We start from the raw sequence: 27352 nt of genomic DNA on the forward strand, positions 1-27352 counted from the left end.
CAGGGACTGGTCTCATGTAAACAATGACAAACCCCCTGAGGACCATGAAATGCCTGGGGCTGTTGCTGTGCTGCTGAGCTGGGCCGGGCTCCTGGCACACAGGGAGCTCCTGGCAACCAAGAAGAGCTTCAAAGAGACAGCTCTGCTGGTGAGCAACTCCTCTGCACAGCCCAGCAGGGCTGAAGGCACTGCCTGCAGCACCCAGGGCACAGGAGAGAAGGCAGAGAGATGAGAGGCAGCCTGGGCTGGGAGATGACTGAGCTCTCACTACAGGAGAAACCTTCCCAGGATTTGAAGAAAGAATTCTCTGGCTGTAGGAAAGTTCAACTTGCCTTCCTGGAGGCATCTCCTAAAGCTGACACATCCCACAGCTTCTAGGATCTTTCAGCAGGACTCTCCCAGTTGTTGCAGTGCAGAGGAAGTGGCCATATGGCAGAGCAGGGCAGGAGCTGCAGGCAGCAAGGGCAGAGAGGAGAAGGGAGCAGGAGGTTCAAGGGATCCTGGGGTGGGAGGACAGGGCAGAGCTGCTCAGGGCAGGAACCTTGCCAGCCCTTTGCCACGGTCAGGCTCTGGCTGCAGAGCAGTGCAGGTGAGTTCCTGCAAGTGCCTCTCCCAGCTGCCAAATGGCAGCAGTGGCAGGAGCTGTCAGGATGGCTCTGCTGGATTTGCTGGGGTGCAGCAGGAGAAGCTGCTGCAGAGCAGGACTTGCTGCTGCCCCATCAGAGGCCCAGGGCCAGAAGGTTCCCTGTGCCAGGGCTGGCTGTGGGGTGGGAAGGTGGGGGTGCAGCCAGGGGTGCCCAGGGCTGTGGTGCAGAGCAGGGTCCTGCCCCCAGGGCTCTGTGTGCTGGGGCAGGGACTCTGCTGCCTGCCAGGGTCAGCTCTTAGCCCGGCCAAGGAGCTGCCACGGCCCTGCAGGGAGAAGGGGTGGGTGGAAGGAGTGACCCCTCAGGGCAGGGCAGGGCTGGGCAGGGCCCTTCAGCTGCAGGCTCAGGGCTCCTCACAGCTTCAGCTCCACCTCCTGCCATTTCCAGGGGCCCTTCTCAGGAAGCACATCCCCCCAGAACACCTCCCCCTTCCCAGCCACCGCAGGCTGTCTGGGATCTGCTCTGCAGCCCCTGCCCAGGCAGAGCTGCCCCTGGGCACTGGGCTGGGGATGGCTCTGGCAGCACTGGCAGGGAGCTGAGCTGGGCACAGGCAGGGGCTGCTGGCAGGAACTGCTCCTCACCCAGAGACAGGCAGGCAGGGAGAGGCAGCTGCTGCCACAAGGGCTGGGCAGGGGGATGTGGGCTGTCCCTGCTGTCCCTGTGGCGCAGACCCCTTCCCTGAGCAGCTCCTGCCTGGGCTCCTTTCCCAGCCTAAGCAGAGCCTGTGCCCTCAGGCCCACGGGGGCTGGGCTGTGCATTGCCCTGCAGCAGCCAGAGCCCAGGCAAGGACAAGGCCCTGATTTCCAGCTGTCTCTCTGTGTCCCTCCTCCCTTGGCAGCAGCCCTGTGGCATTTCACTGCTATCTCCTGCTGCCTGGGCTCTCCTTCTTCTCACTAGTGGGTTTTCTGAGCCACTGTGGGGTTTGGAGGGGGCAGATTCTTGTCCAGACACAAACCCTTTGGGTGCTGCTGTGGGGATGTGTCTGTGGAAGCAAAGTGCCCAAGTGCCCTGGAGGCACTTTCAGGGTCTTCAGCTGTTTGCCTGGGTGTCCTGCAGGGCTGCAGGTGCCCTCCAGAAGGGCACAGCTCTGCCATAGGATCTCTGTGCTGCACAGGATCCCCATGGAGAAAACTCCTCAGTGCTAAATCCATGCAAATGCTCTGGGCAGCTGCAATGAGTGTTTTGTGTCTGAGTCTGGGAGGGGTGAGATGAAAAGGTGAGCAGTGTGTCAATCTGTTCTTTGGACATGGATTCCTGGGTATCTGTGTAGTTTTTCTGTAGGGGAACAGTTGAGTGTGATGCTCCTCCAGCTCCAAGCTGCCAGCACAGGGCAGCTGAGCACAGGACTGATGGGCAGAGCAGCTCTTCTCTCTGCACTGAGGGACCGTCCCTGTGCCCCTCAGAACCCACAAGACTTGACCTGCAGTGCAATAGAAATGTCAGGGATTTCAAACCTCCACAACCACTTCTAACTGTGGCAGGTGCAAGTGGGTGAACAAATACAAAGAATTCCCTCAGCTCAGTTCCTCATTTGGGCAAATTGCAAACAGTGAAGCTGAGAAGCTCTTGGATTTATCACAGATATATTTAATTTGAGGTCACCCTGTGCTCCAAGTTGCCTCTCACTGCACAGCAAGAAGGATTCCTTGGTAGCCCATCACAGAGTTACTGCTTCCAATGGTCCCTTCAGCCCGCCAAAGGCAGAGCTCAGGGAAGGGAGCTGCAGGGAAGTCTGAGTAAAGAGAGAGAGCCTGAGAGTGGAGTGGCTGTGAGACGTGCAATGTTTGGCTGCAGAAGCCTGGTCTAACTCAGCAGTGACTTTTCCTCCTCAACAGATCAAAGTACCCTGGGGAAGGAGTAAATGTCCAACAGCAGCAGCTCCATGACACAGTTCCTCCTCCTGGCATTCGCAGACAGGCGGGAGCTGCAGCTCCTGCACTTCTGGCTCTTCCTGGCCATCTCCCTGGCTGCCCTCCTGGCCAACGGCCTCATCCTCAGCGCCGTAGCCTGTGACCACCACCTGCACACCCCCATGGGCTTCTTCCTGCTCAACCTCTCCCTCACAGACCTGGGCTGCATCTGCACCACTGTCCCCAAAGCCATGCACAATTCCCTCTGGGACACCACAACCATCTCCTACACAGGATGTGCTGCACAGCTCTTTTTCTTTTATTTCTTCATCACAGCAGAGTATTTCCTCCTCACCATCATGTGCTACGACCGCTACGTTGCCATCTGCAAACCCCTGCACTACGGGACCCTCCTGGGCAGCAGAGCTTGTGCCCACATGGCAGCAGCTGCCTGGGTCACTGGGTTTCTCTATTCTCTGCTGCACACAGCCAGTATATTTTCCCTGCCCCTGTGCCAGGGCAATGCCCTGGGCCAGTTCTTCTGTGAAATCCCTGCCATCCTCAAGCTCTCCTGCTCACACTCAGGCTACCTCAGGGAAATTGGGTTCATTGGGGTTAGTGTCTGTTTAGTGTTTGGTTGTTTTGTTTTCATTGTTTTCTCCTATGTGCAGATCTTCAGGGCTGTGCTGAGGATCCCCTCTCAGCAGGGACGGCACAAAGCCTTTTCCACGTGCCTCCCTCACCTGGCTGTGGTCTCAATCTTTGTCAGCACTTCGTTTTTTTCTCACCTGAAGCCCCCCTCCATTTCCTCCCCATCCCTGGACCTTGTGGTGTCAGTTCTGTACTCAGTGGTGCCTCCAGCACTGAACCCTCTCATCTACAGCCTGAGGAACCAGGAGCTAAAGGATGGCCTGAGGACAATAATGAGTGGATGTTTTTCAGCAACAATAAGCTCTGTGCTTTCTTCTGTCCAGCATTTAAAATGCAACTCATGAGAGTCCCAGCCTGCCTTCTCAGCTTTTTAGTGGTGGTCACTGGGTTCCTCTTCTCATAATTTTGTGCTCAAAGAAATTTTATTATTCATCCCCCACCTCATTCACTGCTTACCTCTTGAATTTGATCTAGAAACTCTGCAAATGATGAACTGTATATTCATCTATTTCTGTGTTTTAAACAAAATAAACTACCATTCAGTGCCTTGTTTAGCTAGGATCCTAACTCTGAGAACAGCATGAAGTTATAGGGAAGGAAAAATGTCCCAGCACAGCAGCACTGCCAGGGAGCAGAGGGGCCATGGAAAGAGGCTGCCCTGGCCCTGGAGCAGCAGGAGCTGCCTGAGGAGCCCGGGGCCGATTCTCTGCTGCTGTGCTGGGGAGCGGGGCTGGCCCTGGGGCTGCAGGAGCTGCCTGAGCTGAGGATGTGCTGAGCATTGCAGACCCAGAGGGCCTGTCCCTGAGCTCCAGGGCCTCCATGTCCTGCTGCAGGGCCAGACCTGAGTGTGCTGCTCTGCTGGGCTGGGGCAGGGGCAGGGAGATGGGGGGACCAGGGAGGGGCTGGACTGGGCAGTGCCAGGGAGGGGAAAACCCCAGTGTTGAGCTGAAGTGTGTGAGTGGGCAGGGTGGGGGCTCTGCAGTGTCCTCACAGAACCAGCCCTCCTGGGAGGGATGTGAAGGAGCAGCAGAGCAGGGTCTGGTCTGTTCCATGTGCTGGACACCCTGGGAAAGCTCTCCCAGGACAGTGGTCCCAGAACAGCCAAGAACAATCACAATTGCCTTGTCCATCCCTCAGGCCATGGGGCATCTCAGACAGGGCAGAGCAGGCGACACCTTGCAGGGCTGAGGGGCCTCCAGCCCCTGGCAGTGGCAGCAGGAGCCAGGCAGACACTGCCCCTGCTGCCAGGAACTGGGGGTGTGTGTGCAAGGGAAGGACTCGTGTCTCTGCGCAGCCCTGGGGGTGTGAGCAAGGCAGGAGCCCAGCTCAGCTCTGGAGCCCTGTCAGAGCCCTGACACTTCTGGGGTGACTCCAGGAACAGCCTTCACTGGCCCAGGGACATTCATCTCCCCAGCCTCACACACATCCCCTGCAAATGGCCCTGTCTCCTCCATCACCCTCCTCTGCCTTTCTGGCCTGGCCCTTTCATTCCACACCAGCAAAGCAGCCTGGGCACCATCTCACCGGGGCACTCAGAGGGGTTCTGGGACCAGGACTGGCGCTATTCTTGAGAACATTTATCCCCTTTCCCATGGCACAGGGCACAGCTCACTGGTATGACAACACTGCCAGGGACACATACCTTGGAGAGACCTTTGACAGAAAAAATAGGGAGATGAAGAGCAAAAGAGGCAAAATTAGAGATATGAAATGTGTTCAAAAAAATTCAGCAGCTCCTCTGAGCAATATTTCTTCATTTGAATCATTGGTAGGAAATTTATTTTACTAAATAGCTGTACAAAGTTGTTCATTCAGTGAGTGAATCAGGTCATAGAATATGGGTTTGGTTTTTCAGTGAAAAAAACCTATGAAACAATTATAAAAATTTAGAAAAATAAAAAAAAATAACTCTTGAAATGCTGAACAGGAAACCTTCAGCAATTACCAAGAGTCCTGTTCTGCAGAGGTTTCCACTCTCTCCTAAATTCCACACTCGTGGCTTCAGGCCATGACTTGCCAGAGCAGTCCCAGAGCTGGCCACTGCCCAGAGATGCCCTGGGGCAGCTCCAGTGCCCAAGTGGGACAAGTGGCCCAGGGTGTGTGGGAGCCCTTTGGAGCAGGAGCTGGTGGGCAGGAAGGGCCCATCTGGGGAGGGTCAGGGAATCCCCCCCTGCAGCCCTGCTGCCCAGGCTGAGGAGGGTCCTCTCCAGCCCAGCAGCACATCGTGTGCCCTTGGGGGCTGCGCTGCCAGGGCTGTTACCAGGAACTGACTGGCCAAGGAGGGCAGGCAGATGCTCAGGAGTCCTGAGGGTCATCACAGAGCTGAGCCCATCCAGATGAAAGGTTTTGGGGAGGTAAGGAGAACTGAGAAAAAATGGATGGGATATTTGGATGAGGAAAAAGCAGATGGCAAACAGAGAAGAAAGATTTTGATGAGGTAAAACCAGGTTCAGTTAATGCTGAAGGTGCTGAAACACTGAGTGTGAAAACCCTCCTGGTAGGCCTTTACCCTCTTTGTAACCTCAAACCCCAACGCTACCCAGAAGTGCTGCCCCTCCCAAGGAAAGGAATCCACTGCTCTAATTCCAAACCAGAAAAAGCCCAAACTCAGAACTCCAGACTCTTATTTGTCCTCTAATGCCCACCCCAATCCCAAAACTGTATTACCAGTGTGAAAAGCCAAGCTTTAATGCTAACCCAGCGCAAAAAGCTCTTCCCCTAATCCTGAACCAGACACTGCCAGCAGAACAACAAACCTCCCAAAGTTCTGCCTAATCCCCACTCTGAACTCTAAACCCCAAGCCCTGACCATTAAGAACCCCCACAGCCCTTGGGAGCAGGGCAAGGACCTGCAGGGCCCAGAGCAGTCCCAGGGGGTTGGCAGAGGAATGGGAGGTGACCTGGATCTGCTCAGATCTGGAGTGACCCCCAGGAGAAGGGCCTGGGCTCTGGGAGGGATGTCCTGTGGCACAGGGGCTCAGGATCCAAGTTAATAAGGCCAAGTGCACATGGCAACAGCCAGAGCTGGTGCAGAGACATCAGGGAGGGTCTAGAAATGCTGCTGGGAGGGGGTGGGAAAGCAGGAGGGGTGTGTGCAGCCTGCAAGGCCAGAGCAGCAGCAGGGCCAGGGCAGGACAGCCTGCAGGAGAGATGGCCAAGGGCTCTGGCAGGGCTGCAAGGCCCAAAGGCACCCAGGCCTTTGTCCCCTTGCCTCTGGCAGCTGCCTCTGCCACTCAGGCCACCACAACCAACTTGCCTGGCAGGTTCTGCCCTTGGTTTCTGCCTCGCCCCTCCCTCAGGAGCCTGGCAGGGGTTGCCCAGTTTTGGCCTTTGTTGTTCCTCCCCCTCCCATCCCAGTGCCCCCCAAACAGCCCTGAGCCAGCCGGGAGGGACAGGATCTGCTGGGCCAGGGCCTGGGGCTCAGGCCTTGGCCTTTGTGCTCCACAAAACCAAGGCAGGCTTTGCTCAGCATTGCAGGGGCCTGCCCAGAGCCTTTGTCTGCCTGCACTCCTGGCCTCCAAGGAGCTGCTCCAAGGAGTCCCTGGGGAGGCTTTGTCAGGGCCTGCCCTCAGTGGGGCCCAGCAATGCTTCAAGGCACTTGGACTTTGGCTTCTGACTTCTTCAGCAGCTGCTTCAATCTTCTCTCAGTACCTCAGGATCATGGGCTGGGCTGCAAACACACCGTGGGGCTCATTAAATTCCAGAAATCCCTCAGGATCTCTTTGTTTTCCTTTAATTGTCCTCAAGGCAATTTCAAAACAAGTCTTTAAAATTTGTACATTTTTTGTTTTAATTCAATTATGGATATTTTTTAGTTCAGAAGAGAGGTGATAAAGGTGTTCTCCAAGTGATCTTGATGCTGAGTGTCTCCTCAGGAGATCCACACTGACCCTGGATGATCAACCTTGATCCTCACCCCCCAACCTCACCAGTTCTGACATGGCCCATCTTGGACTGACAACAGATGCAACTCCAAACACACTGTGGGACCCATTAAAACACTGAAAAACAAATTATTTATCTTTGTTTAATTGTCTTCAAGACATCAACAACTAATTAGAGTTGTTTTGTATTTTAGCTAAGGAGGAAGATTTTAAAGTGGAAGTCACGAAAAATATATTTTTGATGAAAGGGAATGATTTACACAGAACCTTGGGATGTAAGAGGGTCAGGACGCAAAGGATTTGGATTCAAGGACAAGGGGTCAAAAGACATTAGTAGCACTCATCATTGACCAATCAAACAATTATCAAGTGAATCAATAGTATTTGGTGCAATTTTACAGTGACTGAATTATAGATTCAAAACTACAACATTCCCACCACAGTCAATTCACACCCACACCCAGGCAGAGATGTGTGGACACATCAAGAGCTGGGTGTGGAAAGATCCCTCTCTCCCAAATTCTCTTTGTTGTCAGGGAAACACTCCCCCAAATCCCTTTGTGTTTGCCAAGACAAGGGTCACATCTGGAGGAGTGATTGTTGAGGGGGATCAGAATTGTCCTGGGCATCAGTGAGGGTCTTTGGAGTGTTACAAACTGGAGGGTTCCCGAGCTGGGAGAGGCTGCCAGAGGTGTCCCACTGAGAGGGAGGTGCTGGGGAGCTGCCAGGGCCTCCCTCAGCCCCGCTGGTTGTGGGCTCACAAGGGGACTGGCTTTAGTTATCTGCTGAATTTCCATCCTGGTGTCAGGAATGACTGGAGTTTCCAAACTATTTGGGAATTGTATCCAAACTGTTCCATTTGGGTTCTGATTCAGGTAGGGAATGTTCCAAGGTTTTCAGGGAATGACTCCTTATCCTGTGTTCCCGAGCTCTTACACCCATCCCAGTCAGCTGGATGGTTTATTGACAATGTGTCCCAAGGGGCGGCACCTCCGATGCCATAGAAACCCCTCCCCTGGATTAGGAAACCTTTGGAATTCAGGAGGTGTTCCAGTGGAGCATGACAATGAACAGCAATTTTCCTAAAGCCCAGACCCCAGCAGAACAAAGCCAGGCCCCCTCAGTGTCAGAGCAAAGGTCCCCCATCCCTGTGTCCCTGTGGCCGCTGAGGCGGCAGCGCAGGCCCGAGGCGGTGCCGGGTCCCGGTGCAGCCGGGGCAGAGCGGCGGCTGCGCGAGCGGCAACCCCGGCGGTGAGTGCGGCAGCCCCGTGGGAGCGGCGGCTCCGGGCACAGACGCCGGCGGCAGCCGCTGTGGCTCCTGGAACCGAGTGGCCATTGGGACACTGCAGGGCCTCCTGGAATCCAGGGGCCGGTGGGACACTGGGGAGCCTCTTGGAGCCAAGGGAACCCTGGGATGTTTTGGAACATCCTGGAATCAAGGAGCCATTGTGACACTGCAGGGCCTCATGGAACCAAAGGAATCCTGGAGAGATAGTGGAAACTCAAATCATCAGGGCCATTGTGATGCTCTAGAACGTCATGCAACCAAGGCTCCATTGTGACACTGCAGGGCCTCATGGAACCAAAGGAACCCTCAGAGCTTTTGCAACCTCATGGAATCAAGGGACCATTTCTGGCAGGATGTTCTGCTCTGATAATACCTAAAAACTGGTCAGAGAATGCAAACAATGCAAGCTCTCTGTGGTGAGTTACTGCTGGTGTCAAGGTGCTGTTTTTAATGTTGAATTATGCTAAACTCAAAATGCTTCATGAAACTTCAAATACACATCCTGCTTTCTGAAGCAGAATTTGACAGATAAGCTCCTCCCTGGCCTGCAAATATGTCTGGCAGTCAAACCCTTGATAACTATAAAAGCCCCGTCCAACTTTCATGTGGCAGATTCTTCCACAGACTTCCTTGAAGTGTGTGGAGCTTCTGCCATGAAGCAGGGACAGCTCTTCATGGTCACTCTCCAGGGGTTAAGTGAAAGACAGAGAACTACCCCCTGTCATTGTGGGGTGAGTTACCCCAATCTCTACTTCAGGATTGTTTCTTTTTGCTGGCTTTGATCCAATTGCTTTATAGAATGACTTTGATAGACTGCACTGTCCTATCTTACACTATACTGCTAGGAGGTTTTTGCTTTTATACTGTGCAGTAAATAATTCTCTTTAAGGTCTTTTGTCTGTTCATTTGTCTGATCAATTGTCTGTTCATTTGTCATAATAAATCATTCATTTTATAGAAATATTTCTGATTTACCATCACTAAAACCTGCAGGACAAAGTGATTTCATCACACCTCTAAAATTCCTTCAGTCTAAATCAAAATATGAGTCTGAGATTGGATCCAGCCACCCCCAGGCTCATCTCTGAGAAGGAATTTAGAAAGCAAGGGGGTCCTTTGTGCACCTCGTAGCTCAACGAGACGGCTTCTGCCATCAACTTTGTCTAAGCCTTCCACCCCCCCACCCCAAGCTGTGACACATGGGCATGTCTTGTGCATGCAGTGCAAACATGGACTCCTGAGCTGGTCATTTGATGTCCCTCCTTGGAGGGAAGAACAAGCCCAATGGCCTGGGGTGAGAGGTCAGTGCTGGGAGCGGCGCTGGCTGTGCCAGGGCACTGCTGGGTGCCCCCACCCTGAGCACTCCCACCCTTGTGCTGGTCACTGCTGTTTTCCTCTGCAGGGCGTTGTGTTGGGCACATCCTGGAGAGCAAAGTGGAAAGCAGATGGAAGCTTTCAGGCCCTGGCCTGAGGAGATGCCCCTGCAGGATGGCAGTGCTGCTGCAGAGGTCAGCTCTGTGCCAGCAGTGCCCGTGGCTGTCCCTGCCTGCAGTCCCTGGACAGTCCTGCAGCAGGACTGGGACTGACTGCCAGAGCACTGAGGCCTCCAACAACACAGGGCTCTGAAGGACAGTGTGGAAGGGAAGGGAGAGGAGGCCAGGCAGGAGAAGGGCTGCTGCTCCCTGGCAGTGCTGCTCTGCTGGGACTCTTTTCTGGCCCAGCTCTGCACAGAGGCCCTGACCCTGCAGCTGCAGAGAAGTCAGAGAGGAAAGATGTCAGGCAAAGAAGCCAATGCAGAGTTCTTTATTTGGTTGAAGCACACAGTGAGTACAATTGCCAATTTGTACAGCCTGTGGGCTAGGCTAGAAAGGCAAACACAGAATTGAAAATGGTGTTTATATATATATACTTTTTTATATATATCTTTATATATATCTTTATACATATAAAGATTTTTTGATGTGAACAAATTCTCACAAAAATAACACCCCTACCAGGAGTAAAAAATAGAGAAGATATGGTGGGCCTTTAATGAAGTACATAAAAGGATTGGCCTTTAATGAGGTACATAACATGCAGAAGAAGGAGAGTTTATTGCTTCTGAAAAACACCCAGTTATCAGCTTCCTCATGGCATCCTTGAGCTCCTGGTTCCTCAGGCTGTAGATGAGGGGGTTCAGTGTTGGAGACACCACTGAGTACATGAGTGACACAATAAGATCCAGGGATGGGGAGGAGATGGAGGGGGGCTTCAGGTAGGAAAAGAATAACGTGCTGAGGAACAGGGAGACCACGGCCAGGTGAGGGAGGCACGTGGAAAAGGCTTTGTGCCGTCCCTGCTGAGAGGGGATCCTCAGCACAGCCCTGAAGATCTGCACATAGGAGAAAACAATGAAAATGAAACACCCAATCATTAAACAGGCACTAAACACAATGAGCCCAAGTTCCCTGAGGTAGCCTGAGTGTGAGCAGGAGAGTTTGAGGATGTGTGGGATTTCACAGAAGAACTGGTCCAGGGCATTGCCCTGGCACAGGGGCAGGGAAAATGTATTGGCTGTGTGCAGCAGAGCAATGAGAAACCCAGCAGTCCAGGCAGCTGCTGCCATGTGGGCACAAGCTCTGCTGCCCAGGAGGGTCCCGTAGTGCAGGGGTTTGCAGATGGCAACGTAGCGGTCGTAGCACATGATGGTCAGGAGGGAAAACTCTGCTCTAAGAAAGATTATGTAGACAAAAACCTGTGCAGCACATCCTGTGTAGGTGATGGTTCTGGTGTTCCAGAGGAAATTGTGCATGGCTTTGGGGACAGTGGTGCAGATGCAGCCCAGGTCTGTGAGGGAGAGGTTGAGCAGAAAAAAGTACCTGGGGGTGTGCAGGTGGTGGTCACAGGCTATGGCGCTGAGGATAAGGCCATTGGCCAGGAGGGCAGCCAGGGAGATGGCCAGGAAGAGCCAGAAGTGCAGGAGCTGCAGCTCCCGCCTGTCTGCCAATGCCAGGAGGAGGAACTGGGGCATGGAGCTGCTGTTGGACATTTGTTGCCTCAGGGTATAGTTTTCTGTTGAGGTAAAAAAGGCAGAACTGAATTAGGACAGACTCAATCAGCAAAACATCTTGCATGTCTCATAGCAATTCAACATTCAGGGCCTCTTTTCAGGAAGATCTCTCTGCATCCCTCTCCCTGAGCTCTGGGTTTTGCTGGCTGAAGGGGGCACTGAGAGCAGGGACCCTGGAATGGGCTCCCGAGGAATCCTTCTTGCTGTGCAGTGAGAGGCAACTTGGAGCACAGGGTGACCTCCAATTAAATGCACTTGTGATGTATCAAAGTGTTTCCAGAACTGCTGGTCACAGTTTGCCCAAGTGCAGAACAGAGGGAGGGGATTTGGGGGACTTGATTTTGTTCGAATTCCTCTTGCCAGGAGGAGTTTGGATGGTTGAAATTTCTGACATTTCTGATGTGCTCCAAGTGAAATCTTGTGAGTCCTGAGAGGCAAAGGATGGTCTCTTGGTGCAGAGACAAGAGCTGGCCCAAACCCCACACTGGCTCAGAAAACCCACTGGTGCGAACAAGGAGAGCCCAGGCAGCAGGGGATGGCAGTGAAATGCCACAGTGCTGCTGCCAAGGGAGGAGGGACACAGAGAGACAGCTGGAAATCAGGGCCCTGTCCTTGCCTGGGCTCTGGCTGCTGCAGGGCAATGCACAGCCCAGCCCCCGTGGGCCTGAGGGCACAGGCTCTGCTTAGGCTGGGAAAGGAGCCCAGGCAGGAGCTGCTCAGGGAAGGGGTCTGTGCCACAGGGACAGCAGGGAGGGGCCCCCATCCCCCTGCCCAGCCCTTGTGGCAGCAGCTGCCTCTCCCTGCCTGCCTGTCTGTGGGTGAGGAGCTGTTCCTGCCAGCAGCCCCTGCCTGTGCCCAGCTCAGCTCCCTGCCAGTGCTGCCAGAGCCATCCCCAGCCCAGTGCCCAGGGGCAGCTCTGCCTGGGCAGGGGCTGCAGAGCAGATCCCAGACAGCCTGTGGTGGCTGGGAAGGGGGAGGTGTTCTGGGGGGATGTGCTTCATGAGAAGGGCCCCTGGAAATGGAGGAGGTGGAGCTGAAGGTGTGAGGAGCCCTGAGCCTGCAGCTGAAGGGCCCTGCCCAGCCCTGCCCTGCCCTGAGGGGTCACTCCTTCCACCCACCCCTTCTCCCTGCAGGGCCGTGGCAGCTCCTTGGCCGGGCTGAGAGCTGAGCCTGGCAGGCAGCAGAGTCCCTGCCCCAGCACACAGAGCCCTGGGGGCAGGACCCTGCTCTGCACCACAGCCCTGGGCACCCCTGGCTGCACCCCCACCTTCCCACCCCACAGCCAGCCCTGCCACAGGGAACCTTCTGGCCCTGGGCCTCTGATGGGGCAGCAGCAAGTCCTGCTCTGCAGCAGCTTCTCCTGCTGCACCCCAGCAAATCCAGCAGAGCCATCCTGACAGCTCCTGCCACTGCTGCCATTTGGCAGCTGGGAGAGGCACTTGCAGGAACTCACCTGCACTGCTCTGCAGCCACAGCCTGACCGTGGCAAAGGGCTGGCAAGGTTCCTGCCCTGAGCAGCTCTGCCCTGTCCTCCTACCCCAGGATCCCTTGAACCTCCTGCTCCCTTCTCCTCTCTGCCCTTGCTGCCTGCAGCTCCTGCCCTGCTCTGCCATATGGCCACTTCCTCTGCACTGCAGCAACTGGGAGAGTCCTGCTGAAAGATCCTAGAACCTGTGGGATGTGCCAGCTTTAGGAGATGCCTCCAGGAAGGGAAGTTGAACTTTCCTACAGCCAGAGAATTCTTCCTTCAAATCCTGGGAAGGTTTCTCACATAGTGAGAGCTCAGTCACCTCCCATCCCAGGCTGCCTCTCATCTCTCTGCCTTCTCTCCTGTGCCCTGGGTGCTGCAGGCAGTGCCCTCAGCCCTGCTGGGCTGTGCAGAGGAGCTGCTCACCAGCAGAGCTGTCTCTTTGAAGCTCTTCTTGCTTGCCAGGAGCTCCCTGTGTGCCAGGAGCCCAGCACAGCCCAGCAGCACAGCAACAGCTCCAGGTCTTTAATGACCCCCAGAGGGGATTTGGCGTTGTTTACATGAGACTCAGTCCCTGAGAGGAAGTTCAAACAACTTCTCAAGAAGTCAAAATGAGTTTGAAATACTGAAGTTTCTTGTACTGTTTATGGGTCTCAATGAGGGACACGACTGTGAAAGTGTCCCCAGATTCCAGTTGGAATAGAAAATTGCTGTGATGACAAGAATGGACAAGCAAGGGAAAGGTGGCTCTGATCCTGAGGAAACCTGGATGTATTTTATTAATCCAACAGGCCAAGCACTGACCCCCAGCCCCTGGGAAGGCAGATCCTGTCCCTGTCTCATTCCTCAGGGCTCTTCCTGGGGCACTGGGATGTGGGATGTGCAATGCCAAGGGCAGGACCATGGGGTGGCACCTGCCAGGCTGCTGAGCAGGGACAAGGAGGCCATGAGGCCCCAGGGCTGCAAGGGCCACTCCCCTCCTCCTGGCATCAGGGGCACAGACAGCAGCCCTGGCCAAAGGCCTGCAGAAGGTGGCTGTGTCAGGGCCTTTCAGCTTCTCCCCATCCCTGTCTCCTCTCCAGCCCAGGCTGTCCTACGGTGTCCATGCCCTGCCCCTTTCCCTGCAGGCTGTCGTCATCCCCCCGGCTGCCCCACCTGGCTGGCACCTTCCTGCACTGACATCTCTGCGTCCTCCCTGGCTCTTCCTGCACACACAAAGCCTTGGGCTCATCCAGACTCCTTCTGTGTGATGTGTTGCACCACAGCACTGCCCTTTGAGTGAAATTCCTTTTCTCCTTGTCCCAGCCTGGACCTCCCCAGCTGAACTTGGCATTAATTCTTTCTTTCTCGTGCTGTTTTGTGCTAGGACAAAAGCATCCACCATCTCTGAAGCAACTCTTCAAGCACTCCCGGAGTTCTTCTCTGCTGTCCTCTGTCTGCACACCACTGAACCCACCACTCCTTTGCCCCCACAGAGTGGTCATGTTTGAGAACTCCAAACCCTGGGACATCTCTGAGCACTCTCCAAGGTGCCTGCAGATGAAAACATGGTCTAAGGTGGTCACAGGGATACGTTTTAACAAGGGCTGTAGTGGCAGAACATGGGGCAATGGCTTTGACCTGAAATAGGGGAGCTGTTTTTTATTGGATAAAATGAAGTAATACTTACCAATGGGGCTGGCAAGAACTGCAACAGAAGAGGATGTCCCATCCCTGGATTTGTCCAAGGTCTAGAACTTTGAGCAGCCTGAATTAGTGAAGATGTCACTCTCCATGTCCAGGGACTTGGACCACATGAGCTTTTATGTCCCTTCCAACCCAAACCATTCTGTGATTCTTTGAGTCCCAAACTCCTTCTCCAAAGAATTTCTGCTGCTAGGACATGAATTACCATGTTTTTGGAGAAGCCATTGTAAACCCAAAAGGTAAAAAATCAATTCAAATAAAGTTCCAACATCTCTGTGTGAAAGTTTCACCAAATGGGTCAATGGCAGAGCCTCCCAGGATGACCTTGCCAGTTGAAGATGGGGGATTCTGTTTGGGGTCTGATAATTATGATGGGCACCAAGAAAGCACATTTGGGGACTGTGCAAGACTTGTCATGGGATCTCTAGGGAAGAACCAAAGGAAGGGAAATGGTGGGGTCATGGTGGTTTGTGAAGGAACAGGTGTGAGAAAACAGAGAGAAAAGGGATGAAAAAGCTGGTCATGGTAAACAGGAGGATGCTCAAGACACTTCCCAGGCCATGCCCTGACACTGATCCCCACAGCCCATCCTGTTTTCTTAAGAACTCCATTGCCAAGAAGTTTCTGGGGGGAGGGACCTCTCTGCTCCTGGCACATATCGTGGCCCAAGTTCCAGCCACTGCAGCGGGAGCCACAACTAGTCAGGTCTTGTGTTCTCTGGGGGGCCAGACTCCGCCCAGACTGGTGTGTGTGTGTTGGAAGCACAAAAGAGTGAAGCAAATGCAAAGCTAAACACCCAATGTAGCCTGACTTTGTCCCTAAGTGGGGGATGAGAATTGGACACAACATGTGCAGGGACAGATGGAGGGGTTTGTCCCCCTGGCCCTGCCCAGAAGGGACACCTTTCAGGAAGGGTTGTGGCCTTGGCTGTGCTGAGGGTTGAGCCAGGCAATGCAGCTTGGGATTGCAGTGGCACTGTCAGGGCTCTGCAGAGCTCCTGGCAGTTCATGCATTTGTCCCCAGCAATGCCAGAGAACTGCAGGGGTTGCAGTTAGTCACTCATGCTCTTTGTGACCCTGACTGGCTCTGCTGAATGGGAGCAGGCCTGGAGTTCCCAGACTGTTCCTGCATCCAGGGTCGGGCCTGCAGTGACGTTTGTGCAGCATTCAATTGGGGCAGTGGCAGGATGGCCATGGATCCATTCCTGCAGAAACACAATGGGGCTCCATCCCAGGCAGGGATAGAATGGGCCCACAAATGTTGGAAGGATAAGAAGCAGGGAGCTTGGGCCCTGTGGAATCCCATGGAACCAAAGGAACCCTGGGACATGGCGGAACCTCATGGAATAAAGGGGACATTGTGACCCTGCAGCACCTCATGGAACCAAAGGGAGTCTGGGACGTGGCAGGGCCTGATGGAAACAAAGGAACCTCCTGGGAACAAAGGGACCCCGGGACACTGCCAAAACTCAGGGACACAAGGGAACCCCAGGACACTGTGGAATCTCCTGGAATCCAGGGGCCATTGGAATACACTGGGGCCTCCTGGAACCAAGGGGAACATGGGACACTGTGGAACCTCATGGAATCAAAAGGACCCTGGGACTTTGTGGAACATCAGGGAATCAAGGGACCAGTGTGACATCCCAGAACCTTTTGGAACCAAAGAGAACCAATGAGACACTGTGGAATCTCATGGAATCAAGAGTCCATTGTGACACTGTGGAACCTCACAGAATCAAGGGACCATTATGATTCTGCAAGGCCTTCTGGAGTCGAAGGGTCCATTGTGACACTGGGGAACCTCATGGAATCAAGGGTCCATTGTGACCCTGGGGAAAATGATGGAATCAGTGGGCCATTGTGACACTGCATGGCCTTATGGAGCCAAAGAATGCTGGAAAACAGTGCAACCTCATGGAATCAAGGAGCCATTGTCCCACTGTGGAGCCTCAAGGAATAAGGGATCCAATCTTCGCCTCAGATTTTGTCAACAAGTTAAATTTAAGGGATTACAGATGTGTGATTGAACCACTTTTGTCCCACATGTTTTAATGATTGGCCAAATGAGAATATTTATATGAAATGAATTAGTTATTCTTACAAATGATCAGACAAAAGATCTTAATCAGAATTATTTACTACACAATACAAAGGCTAAAACTAGAAGTAGTACAGTATAAGATAGGATAGCACACTATATTGAAGAAATTATTGAAACAATTATATTAAAACTAGCCAAAAGAAATAATTATTATGTAGAGATCTGATGTAACTCACCCACACCAACGGTTGTGGGAAATTTCTTTTGCTCAACCTTGAGGAGTGTCCTTGGAGGGCGTCCCCACCCAAGGCAGGAATCTCCCCACAATTACCCCAAGAAGGGCTGTGTCAGAAGAACCTGCCTGGATGAAAGGGGACTGGACTTCTCTAGTAGGAAGGGATTGACCGCTCCTCACAAATGGACAGGTCAGTTACCAGCTTCTCTGTCCCCTCCAACTTCCAAAAGCAAGATGTGTGTTTGGAGTTGGGTGAACCAGGCTGGTTTGAGCATCATTCAACACCAAAACCATTCCCATGGTGCCAGCGGTAACTCTCAGATCTCACAGACAGCTTGCAGGAGAGCTGGCACTGTTGGCATTGTCTGATGGGATTTTAGGCCTTATCAGGGCAGGCCCTCCTGCCACCCCGGTCGAGGGGTTGGCTGTGAAAGTCCATCCTGGAGATGCACAGGTAGCCAAGAGTTGGGCTCCTGAGTGACATCCAACAATGGACAGGTGGATGGGACTGAGCAGATGAAAGTGTCTCAGGCAGAGCTGGACTGGCAACACAAGGGGGAATTATTCCTGGCTTGCTGGGCCCAGGACACCTCAGGTCCTGAGGGAAGAGGTGCAACATCCAGATGGGCCTGTGATCCAGGGCTGCATTTAACCTTGGACACCAACTGCCAGGTTCTCCAGAACTGGGAAACATGCGCTGCCATCAAACAGGCCAAGAGGGTAAAGCCCCTGTGGGGTGGGGGATGATGGCTGAACTAGAGATGTGGGCAGGCCTGGCAGATTGATCCCAGCACACTCCCCAAACCCACCAAGGCAAGCTCTATGTGCTGACAGTGGGGGACACAACCCCTGGATGGCAGGAGACACCCCCTGTGCCTCCCCCCACTGCCCAGAGCACCATCCTGGGCCTGGAAAAGCAAGTCCTGTGGAGACACGGCCCTCCAGAAAAACTGGAGTTGGACAGCAAGACTCTTTTCCAAAACAACCTTGTGCACACCTGGACCAGAGAGCTGGGCATGGAGTGGATGGATCATATTCCCTGTCAGGCACCAGGCTCTGGGAAAGTGGAATGGTAGAGTGGACTGTTCAAAACCACCTTGAAAGCAATGGGCAGTGGGACCTTCAAACCTTGGGATGTGCATTTAGCAAAAGCCACCTAGTTAGTTAATCCTGTAACCTCAAGAGATAAAACTCCAGGCCAATTTAGTGTGTAAGATCAGCTCAAAAGGGAAGGTCCTTTAATCAGGCCCACAGGCCCAGGGGAACACACACGACGCGCCCTCCCAGGCAATGGTTCTACAGTTTTAGAGGATGGTCCATCCAATGCCAGAACTCTCCACCCCCCGGTTCTGCCCAGTTCTGCCCCCTGACACGCCCCTTGAGGAATTGGGTTTGGGGTCTTTGGGACCCCTTCTTCCTCATCTTTATCTTCTTCACAGCACGTACAGTCCTTGGAGCACCTCCAAAGTTCTGGGCTTGAAGGTTGCTTTGTCTCTTGTGGGATCTTGTTGTCCAGGCCTAGGCTGTGATGTTGTTCAATAGAGGTGTTTTTCTACAATTCTACCTTGAAAAGAAGTCTAAACAGGTTAAAGGAATTTAGAAAGTTTGATATCAAATGGGGTAATAAGATTGGGTCTGTGTAAACTACTCTGCTAAAGGGTGGCATATAATACAGCTGCAGGACTTTTGCATTAGACCTCTGATGGCCCATCAAAGCCCATCCCCCCCTCAACAAATCTTGAAAGGCAGGAAAAACCCTTTTCCCAGGCCCCTCACGGGAACTCTGCACAGACCCAGGAGATGTTGGGGGTTTGTGGCATGGCCCGGGACACCATCCATGGATATAATAACTCATAACTTCTTGGGTGTGGGGGTTCCCATCCCCACCCCAATGGATCAAGGCCACGACTTCAACTCACAGACATGGAAGCTGCAACTCCCAAGTTCCATCGCTGGACCCCGTGGGCAGTGACTACAGACATCTTTCCACTCAGCTTTGCTTTCCCTTACTCTCCCTTACCCTTATCCTGTCTTTCTTACTCTCCCTTATGCATTTTCCCTAAAGGTTCTCTTTATGCCATATTGCTGTAGATGAGAGATATAGATGATAACACCCAAAATGGCAACATACCTGCTTACCTTTGAAACAAAATTGTTCTAAAATAAACCCTGCATATATATGTTTTCAAACACCAATTATTCAGTGTTGTTTCACTCTAATCCACCCCAAGGGATTTATTAATAACAACCTGGTTACCCTTCCCTTTCTGGGGTGGGTGGTAACAGACCCCTTGTAGCAGGATGTTCTGCCTGGAAAAGAATCTGATGGGAGAATGCAAGCAATGCAAGCTCTCTGTGTGAGTTGCTGCTGGTGCCAAGGGGTTGGTTTACTGCTGAATTGTGCCAAACCCAACCTGGTTCCCCAGCCTTCCAACACACATCCTGCTTTTGGAAGCAGAGTTTGACAGATCAGCTGCTCACTGGCCTGGGAATATGTGACTGGCCATCCATCACTGGATAAGCATAAAAGCCCAGGGCCAACTTTCATAGAGCAGATTCTTCCACAGACTTTGTTGAAGTGTGTGGAGCTTCTGCTGTGAAGCAGGGACAGCTCTTGATGGTCACTGTCCAGAGGGTGAGAGAAAGATCTGCTTTGATTTATTTCTATCAGACACTGCCGGGCCCTCCCCGCTTCCTGCCGGGATCGGACACCGCCGGCGGCCCCGGCCCTGCCGGGCTCCATCAGCCTGAGCAATTGCTGCCAAGGAGGGGCCGGGGGCTTCCTCTTGGCCTTCGTCTCCCTGGCGCTGGGGCTCGGCTTCTACCTGCGCCAGAAGGTGAGGGGGGTCCCAGGGGGTCGTGTGTCCCCCCAGAACGTCTGTGCCCCCCCGGGGACCCCCCACCCCGGTGTCACCCCCTTTTCTCTCCCCACAGAGCTCCTGAGCCGGCGGCGGCCGCAGCCCCTCCCCGGGGCCTCGGGCCCAGCCTGGACCCCTCCTGTCCCTGTGAGGATTTTGGGGGGTCGTGTGTCCCCCCCCTCCCCTGCTGTCACTCTGCCTCCACCCGGCTGCTCCCAGTTCTCCCCAGTCCCAAGTATTAGGAGGGTACTGGGGTAGGAGCTTGGGGGAATCCCAAGGGAGCTGAGCTTGGGGGGGGCAGAACCAGCGCCGGGATGGATTGGGAGTGGGGACCCTCCTCTGTCCCCCCGTGTCAACCGGCTCTGGGAGGGCATTGAGAGGGCACCTGCCCCTCAATAGGCACCCAGCTCACCCCAAAAGGGCTGGGAATCCTCAAAGCTTCCCCAGAGCTCCCCAAGGACCCCCAAACATACTCAAAGCCCACCCAGGATCCCACCTAACCTTCTTTTTGGGGGGACTTCTCTGGGCACTGGTGGTGCTGGGAGCCCTCCCAGCTCCAGGCGAGGAGCTCTCAGGTGAGTAGGGGGTGGGAAGGGGGCAGTCAGAGGGAAAAGGGGGGTCAGAGGTGATAAAAGAGGTGGTGGGACCCCAAAATGAGTGGGATGGGCATGGGACCCCCCAGAAGTGGTGAGGGATGGGCACTGAGGTTTGGGGGATGATGGGAAGTGCATGGGAGAGATCAGAAGAGTGGGGAAATGGGAGGGTGGGACCCCCAACCTGAGCAGGAGGGGGCCGGGGAGTGGGGGGATGATGTCCTCCAGGTTTTAATGATGGCAAATCAGATCTATTGATAGAAAGGAATTATTTAGGGATACAAATGATCAGACAAAACATCTTCATCAGATTTATTTACTGCACAATAGAAACACTAAAACTATCAGGAGTACAGGATAAGATAGGACAGTGCTCTACACTAAAGCAATTGTTGAAGCAATTCTACTCAAGCTGGCACAAAAGCAATAATTCTTAATTAGAGATGGATGGAACTCCCCCAGACCAACGCTCGTGGGGAGATCTCTGCTCTCAACCTCCAGCAGTGACCTTGGGGGGTCCCCAGCCAAGGCAGGAATCTCCACACACCCCTCCAAGAAGGGTTCTGTTGGAAGAGGCTGCCCTTGTAAAAGGAGATAGGCCCTTTGTAGTCAAAAGGGATGGACCTCCAGTCACTGGACTCCAGGGGTTGCCTCACCATCAGGGGGTTCATTTGGGGTGGAAGCAGCGGTCGAACCTCTTCCTGCAGTCGGGGCACTGGTAGGACTTCGCTTACCGGTGGGTCCGTTGGTGTCTGGTCAAGTTAGAGCTCTTGGTGAAGCTCTTTCCACATTCCAAGCATTTGTAAGGCCGTTCCCCAGTGTGGAGGCGCTGGTGACTGCTTAGGGTAGACCTGTCGGTGAAGCTCTTCCCACACTCCCCACACTTGTGGGGCCTCTCCTTGGTGTGGATGCGCCGGTGGGTGACGAGGGTGGAGTTGTGCTTGAAGCCCTTCCCGCAGTCGTTGCAGCGGAAGGGCCTCTCATCCGTGTGCGTCCACTCATGACTGAGGAGATGTGAGCTGGTGTGAAACCTCTTCCCACATTCTTCACAGAGGTAGGGACGTTCTCCACTGTGGGTGTGCTGGTGTTGGATCAGTCTGGAGCTGTTCCTAAAGCTCTTCCCACATTCCTCACAGAGGTAGGGATGTTCCCCAGTGTGGATGTGCTGGTGTCGGATCAGGTGGGAGCTCCAGCTGAAGCTCTTCCCACATTCCCCACACATGTAGGGCCGTTCTCCAGTGTGGATGTGCAGGTGTCGGATCAGGCTGCAGCTGTCACTGAAACTCTTTCCACATTCCCCACACGTGTAGGGACGTGCCCCAGTGTGCATCTGCTGGTGTCGGATCAGGTGGGAGCTGTTTGTAGAAGATATTGCAGAAACCTGGTTGGTAGAGAGAGGACACATTAAAGATTCTATACCGCTGGTCTCACGCTAAAGCAAGAAAACTATTAGAAGGTCACTGATCAGTGTGTTTGTGAAACTGCTTTGTCTAAGAAACTGCAAGGCTGCATTGTCTGCTGTGAAGCTGTATTGTTTAAGAAACTGCATACGTGATAGAAAAATTAGAGCAACAGGATGGGAAAGGTAGAGAAAGTAGCAAATAGTAAATAAAGTAACTATAGCCATGAGAAAGAGGCAGCATTTGCGCAAATATAACTTAGGTAATTAGGAGCCAATGATGAGCTTGTATTTGGAATATTAATGAGCCTAATTATTAACCTTTATAAGCATGGAGCTTACAGCAATAAAGTTGGATTAGTCATGATCAATACTGTGATCGTGTGATACTTTCCCGTCGTCCGCAACAAATGGTGACCTCCGACGTGATAATTTAAAGAAACGGGGGAATCCACGGTTGGGATGGCATAGTGTCGGAGCCTTAGCAGCGAAGGCTGGTCAAAAAGTCAAATTGAGGAGTGACTTGGACCTGGAACTGGTCAAAAAGTTGGCAGAATTTGCGACTTCGGACCCGGATCAAAAAGTGGGCAACTGCAGCTTCGGATCCTTAAAGCGTCACTTGGGACGAGTTCCACCGTACGTGCTGCCGGACCCTGGAGGCTGCAAGAGCGCGCTAAAAATAGGTAAAAAATGGAAAGGGAAGCAGCATATAGTTTATTTTCTGAATTTTTGCAGAAAAAGGGTATTAAAGATATAGATTTAAAAAAGGAATTACCAGGATTGCTTGCTTTTGGGTATGCAAAAGGGTGTTTTATCAACCCGCATACCGTGCATTCTTTAGAAGAGTGGCGAAAGTTTGGAGATAAAATATGTGAGGCCATTCTAGAAGAGGATAAAGTTGCAAAAAGCTGGGAAAGTTTTGGAAAGTTGTGAATGATACATTGTTACAACATGAGGCAGAGAAACGAGCTGCTGAGCAAGCTCGAGGTATGCAGGAACACAACAGAGATTGGTTCTCTATTTCCCCGACCCCCCCTGCATTTCAATCAGTTATGCTCCCAGCACAGCCGTCTGCCCCCCCTCCTAATGAAAATACGGCTCCCCCTTCTGCAACCCCTCCTGACCCTCCTGCCCCTGCAGAACCTTTAAGCAATAACGCTGATCCATTGCTGGAGCCACCAGCACCCCCTCCTCCTGCTTTAGATGCTGTGATGCCTGTCCCTGGGGCAAGCACTGACCCGGCGGGGGCCATAGCCAAGGAGAGGAGAGATACATGGGCAGCGATAATTCCCAAATTCAAGTGTTAGCAGCTCTTGCACCCCTCCAGGGAAAGGCTAATAACTCCACAGATGGAAAAGCTCGATCAAAGTGTTATCGATGTGGAGCTACTGGACACTTCAGAAGGGAGTGCCGAGCAACAGGAATTTGGTGCCAGCAGTGTCAGAACTCCACCCACAACACTTCTGTTTGTCGGAGCCGTTCGGGAAACTCACGGCAGAGCGCGAGATACAGCAGTGGCCGCGCCAAGACACAAGTCGTCGCTGCAGCACAGATAACCCCAGCCAGCAACTTTTCACCGAACAATCCATTCCACGGACAGGAGAACAGCTGCAACCTGCTACAACCACAGCCTCAGCCAATGCTTTCGGATTACAACCTGCCACAGCCGGCAGCCTCGGATTGGATTTGGCAACAGCAGTAGAAGTTACTTTGCTATCCACCCAACCTCAAAAGATTCCCACCGGGATTTATGGACCTTTAATAATAAACAAACAAGTGTTTGGTGCATTGCTGATTGGCAGATCGTCGGCTAGCCTTGCTGGATTATTTGTGCTGCCTGGATTAATTGATGCTGACTACACTGGACAGATAATGGTTATGGCATATACTATTTTTCCACCTTTAAGGATTCCTAAAGGACAACGTATTGCTCAATTAATACCCCTGCCACAGTTAGCAAAACCTTTAACCAACGACCGACAGTTGATGCAACGTGGAGATCGTGGATTTGGTTCTACAAGGGGACTTACCTTACTGACACTGGATTTAAGTGAGAGGCCAAAACATAAAGTTACAATTATATAGAAAGATCAAACAAAAACACTGAATGCTTTACTAGATTCAGGAGCTGATTCCAGTATAATAGCTCCTCATTGTTGGCCTAGACACTGGCCTCTGCAACCTGCTACTACAACTGTGACTGGCATTGGGGGTGCCTCAATTGCTATGCGGACTCCTACTGTGAACATCGAGGTGGAAGGTCGTGTGGCCAGTGCTGTCCTGTCTGTTGTGCAGCTTCCACCAACAGTACAATGCTTAATCGGGAGAGATGTTTTGACACAAATTGGGATGAAACTCTCCAATGATTACCCTTTGGGGGAATAGCCATTGCTTGGTCTTTCCCAATTCCTATTACTTGGATTGTTGATACTCCAGTATGGGTTAAGCAATGGCCTTTAAAACGGGAAAGCTTGGAAGCTGCTCATGAATTAGTACAAGAACAAATTGATCAAGGACACTTAAAACTTTCTACTAGTCCCTGGAATACACCTATATTTGTAATAAAGAAAAAGTCTGGAAAATATCGATTATTGCATGACCTAAGAGCAGTTAACTCACAAATGGAAGCCATGGGGGCTTTACAGCCTGGACTACCAAATCCTGCAATGCTTCCCATGGATTGGTCCTTACTGATTGTAGACTTAAAGGATTGTTTCTTTACAATTCAATTGCACCCTCGGGATACTAAACGTTTTGCTTTTACATTACCTGCTATTAACAGAGAAAGACCTGACCAACGATTTGAATGGACAGTATTACCACAAGGGATGAGGAACAGTCCAACTTTGTGTCAACTATATGTGGATACTGCCTTACAAGCCTTGCGAAGAAGATGGCCTGACTGCATAATCTATCACTATATGGATGATATTTTGTTTTGCCAGCCTGAGGAGTTTGTACCCGAACAAATACAAATAATTCGCAGACATTTGGAACAATATAAGTTAAAAATAGCAGATGAAAAAATTCAAACGACAGAACCATGGAGATATTTGGGGTGGACTATCTCTCGACATGCTGTTATCCCACAGAAATTGGTATTTCAATCAAAATTGCGCACTGTGAATGATGCACAAAAACTTCTTGGAGATTTACAGTGGTTACGCCCTGTTGTGGGAATCCCTGCTGACCTTTTAGCTGAATTGCGACCCCTATTAAAAGGAACAGACCCAACAACCAAAATTACTGTCACAAAGCACCAACAACTCATACTCCAACAAATTTTAGATTGTGTCACTCAGGGCCGTGTTCGGAGAAGACAATGGGAATTACCTTTAGAACTTACCTTTTGGGCTGACAAACGATACATTTTGGGTGCTATTACACAATCACAAACAGAAACGGGGGAGGATATAGGGGTTTTAGAATGGTTATCAACTAGCATACAACAGCCTAAAACACTTTTACAAAAAATTGAAATGTTGGCAGCCCTGATAAAAAAGGGTCGAGAGCGTGTGTTACAAATTGATGCTCAAGAGCCTGCACGTATACGATTACCAATGCAGAAAAATGATCTTGATTGGTACCTATGTACTAATGAGGGTCTTCAAGAAGCATTATTAGGACTGACATGTCCCATAATTACCAATAGACTGCACAATGTCCCTAACAATGAGTGTGACAAAACCAAAATATTTACCACCTGGTTACTTCTTGATTTGTGGCAATAGAGCATGGCCTGGCATTCCTAAGTATCCCATTGGCGGACCATGTTACTTGGGAAAGTTGACTATGTTTACACCTACCATGAGACAAATAACACAACTGAAAAAGAAAAATATTCGGAACAAACGAGAAACTGAATTTGATAAATACTGCAAGTCAGTAGAAAACCAACCCATTAAATTTTGGACGCCTACAACAAATTTCTTTGCATCCATATTTGCCCCCGTTGGAGCAAAAAAGAGCCTGGTTCTTGTCCAAAGAACAGCTTGTTGGGCAAGAGATCAAATGAATAGAACTTCGAAAATTCTGGGAGAATTGGCTCATGACTCTGATGAAATAAAGCATGCTGTTTTACAAAACAGAGCAGCCATAGATTTTCTATTGCTGACTCAGGGGCATGGATGTGAAGAATTTGAAGGCATGTGTTGTATGAATCTCTCTGATCACTCTCAGTCCATCTACCAGAAACTCAGAGAAATGCAAAGTCACCTGAATGACTTTGAAGTTCAAAAAGATCCCATTAGGGGATGGTTAGCAAAATTAGGTTTAGGACCATGGCTTGCGGAGATCACTAAACAAGCAATTTCGCTTTTACTAATACTGCTAGCTGCTTTATGCATTGTTCCTTGTGCTTTTAAATGCATTCAAAGCATGCTAACAAAGGCAATGAGTGACGTGTTTTTAACATTGTCTAAACAGAGCGGGGGAAGTGTGGAAGATATTGCAGAAACCTGGTTGGTAGAGAGAGGACACATTAAAGATTCTATACCGCTGGTCTCACGCTAAAGCAAGAAAACTATTAGAAGGTCACTGATCAGTGTGTTTGTGAAACTGCTTTGTCTAAGAAACTGCAAGGCTGCATTGTCTGCTGTGAAGCTGTATTGTTTAAGAAACTGCAAGGCTGCATTGTCTGCTGTGAAGCTGTATTGTTTAAGAAACTGCATACGTGATAGAAAAATTAGAGCAACAGGATGGGAAAGGTAGAGAAAGTAGCAAATAGTAAATAAAGTAACTATAGCCATGAGAAAGAGGCAGCATTTGCGCAAATAGAACTTAGGTAATTAGGAGCCAATGATGAGCTTGTATTTGGAATATTAATGAGCCTAATTATTAACCTTTATAAGCATGGAGCTTACAGCAATAAAGTTGGATTAGTCATGATCAATACTGTGATCGTGTGATACTTTCCCGTCGTCCGCAACAGAAGCTTTGGCTTCAGGTGTAGTTGGTGGGGCAGCCTAAGCACTTCTTGGGCAGCAAGAATTTTCTGTGGTGGCACCTTTTGTCTGGCAGGAATCTTTATTTGGATTCAATTTTCCAGAAAGTGGGACAGGCCATTGCAGCGCAGGCCTGCCAAAAGGGAACAGCAGCTCTTTTCCACCAGGAAAAAATGTCTGGAAGCTTTGGCTTCCGGTGTAGTTGGTGGGGCAGCCTAGGCACTTCTTGGGCAGCAAGAATTTTCTGCGGTGGCACCTTTTGTCTGGCAGGAATCTTTATTTGTATTCAATTTTCCAGAAGGTGGGACCGGCCATTGCAGCACAGGGCTGAAAAAAGGGAACAGCAGCTCTTTCCACCAGGAAAAAAAGGCTGGAAGCTTTGGCTTTGAAGTGCAGTTGTTGGGCACCCTGGGCACTTCTTGGGCAGCAAGAATTTTCTGTGGTGGCACCTTTTGTCTGGCAGGAATCTTTATTTGGATTCAATTTTCCAGAAAGTGGGACAGGCCATTGCAGCCCAGGGCTGAAAAAAGGGAACAGCAGCTCTTTCCACCAGGAAAAAAAGGCTGGAAGCTTTGGCTTTGAAGTGCAGTTGTTGGGGTAGTCTGGGCACTTCTTGGGCAGCAAAGAGCTTTCGGTGGTAAGACATTTGTCTGTCAGGAATCTTTATCTGGAGTCTATTTTGGATGTTACTTTGACCTATTCATGAGTGGGCTAAAAAAAAAAAAAAAGCAGCCCTTTCCCTCAGGAAAAATAGTCTGGAA

At 51.6% G+C, this 27352-nt stretch overlaps 2 protein-coding genes across 2 annotated transcripts; one reads left to right on the forward strand and one right to left on the reverse strand.

Moving 5' to 3' along the window:
• The first annotated feature begins 2505 nt into the window (after window positions 1-2505).
• Window positions 2506-3672, forward strand: LOC135405387 (olfactory receptor 14J1-like). Its single transcript, XM_064640079.1, has one exon. It carries the CDS (start codon window positions 2506-2508, stop codon window positions 3487-3489), a length of 984 nt encoding a protein of 327 aa, XP_064496149.1. The 3' UTR covers window positions 3490-3672.
• A 6583-nt stretch (window positions 3673-10255) lies between these two features.
• On the reverse strand, window positions 10256-11345 carry LOC135405002 (olfactory receptor 14J1-like). The gene has a single exon (XM_064639723.1). It carries the CDS (start codon window positions 11343-11345, stop codon window positions 10374-10376), a length of 972 nt encoding a protein of 323 aa, XP_064495793.1. The 3' UTR covers window positions 10256-10373.
• Window positions 11346-27352: the final 16007 nt, after the last annotated feature.

This window comes from Pseudopipra pipra, chromosome W, assembly GCF_036250125.1.
Source record: "Pseudopipra pipra isolate bDixPip1 chromosome W, bDixPip1.hap1, whole genome shotgun sequence".
NCBI lineage: Eukaryota > Metazoa > Chordata > Aves > Passeriformes > Pipridae > Pseudopipra > Pseudopipra pipra.